At 40.6% G+C, this 1,048-nt stretch overlaps 1 protein-coding gene across 1 annotated transcript; it reads left to right on the top strand.

Moving 5' to 3' along the window:
* Positions 1 to 598: 598 nt before the first annotated feature.
* On the top strand, positions 599 to 835 carry SARC_16981 (hypothetical protein; the record flags this gene model as incomplete). Its single annotated transcript, XM_014288917.1, has 1 exon — positions 599 to 835. A coding segment is annotated over one exon (237 nt), but the record flags the coding sequence as incomplete, so codon positions are not given.
* Between the last annotated feature and the right edge of the window lie 213 nt (positions 836 to 1,048).

Raw genomic sequence — 1,048 nt, 5'->3', positions numbered from 1 at the left:
TAATGTATGTATGTGTGTATGTATATACAAATAACTTCACAATTGGTTAAGTATAATCAGAAGGAAAGCGACGAGGTGATATTTGTTCTGGCGAGCCTTGCTTTGATGTTTTATCTGCTAAGTAAATGAAGAATGGGAGACGTATATACAATTAGACATATACACGTACGCACATGCAAATGTAGATACACACACGCGTACACTTATACATATTCATATACATACAAATATACATACTCATGTAGAGCGAAATCACATACATTTGCACATGTACATACATATACACATATATATACGTAAACATGCACGTACACATACGCATGCATATGAGCATACAAATACAAGTTCCCACATATATTCAAATTCACAATAACAGTTCGTTTGAACACACTTTTTTACACATGTTTTCATATGCATATTTCCAGGACCTGCGTTTGGACGGAAAGACGTGATGATGTTTTTACGTCTCCAGATTCTCATGTATACATGTGTACATCTCTACACAATAAGCATTCTTGCGGCCACGAGCTAGCTATTCATAATAAGAACGTTTGCAGATATACCATGAATTTATCGTGCACACACCCGGAAACACCACATGCAAACTCTTCCTGATACCTTCCTGGACATAGATGACCATGACCACGGCCCCAGCCATCACCATAAAGATCTTGTACATGTGTACCATCCCGTCGGATGTGAACGATGCGAAGTAATGGTTGAAGGAGAACCACGTGGACAGGAACGCCCACGTGTACAACAGCACAGTCCCCACGCCAGAGACATCTGTGGTTTCATTGAATCGATCAGCAAGCCTGTGTGTGTGTATTTGCAGGTGTGTGGTATACAGCATGACAGGATAAACGAGTGTACGATAGATCACTGTGTAGTGTTATTCCAAATACGGATTCATCCATACGGATTCATCCGCTGCTTATACTTGGGAATACACCTCCATAGACAGTTTGGTCCACCCAGCTTCCACGTCGAAACCGAAACTGTGCACAGTATACCTTGCATCAGCCTTAGACATACACGCATATATATA

This window comes from Sphaeroforma arctica (assembly GCF_001186125.1).
Source record: "Sphaeroforma arctica JP610 unplaced genomic scaffold supercont1.9435, whole genome shotgun sequence".
Classification (NCBI taxonomy): domain Eukaryota; class Ichthyosporea; order Ichthyophonida; genus Sphaeroforma; species Sphaeroforma arctica.
This window is presented reverse-complemented; position numbering and strand designations above follow the sequence as displayed.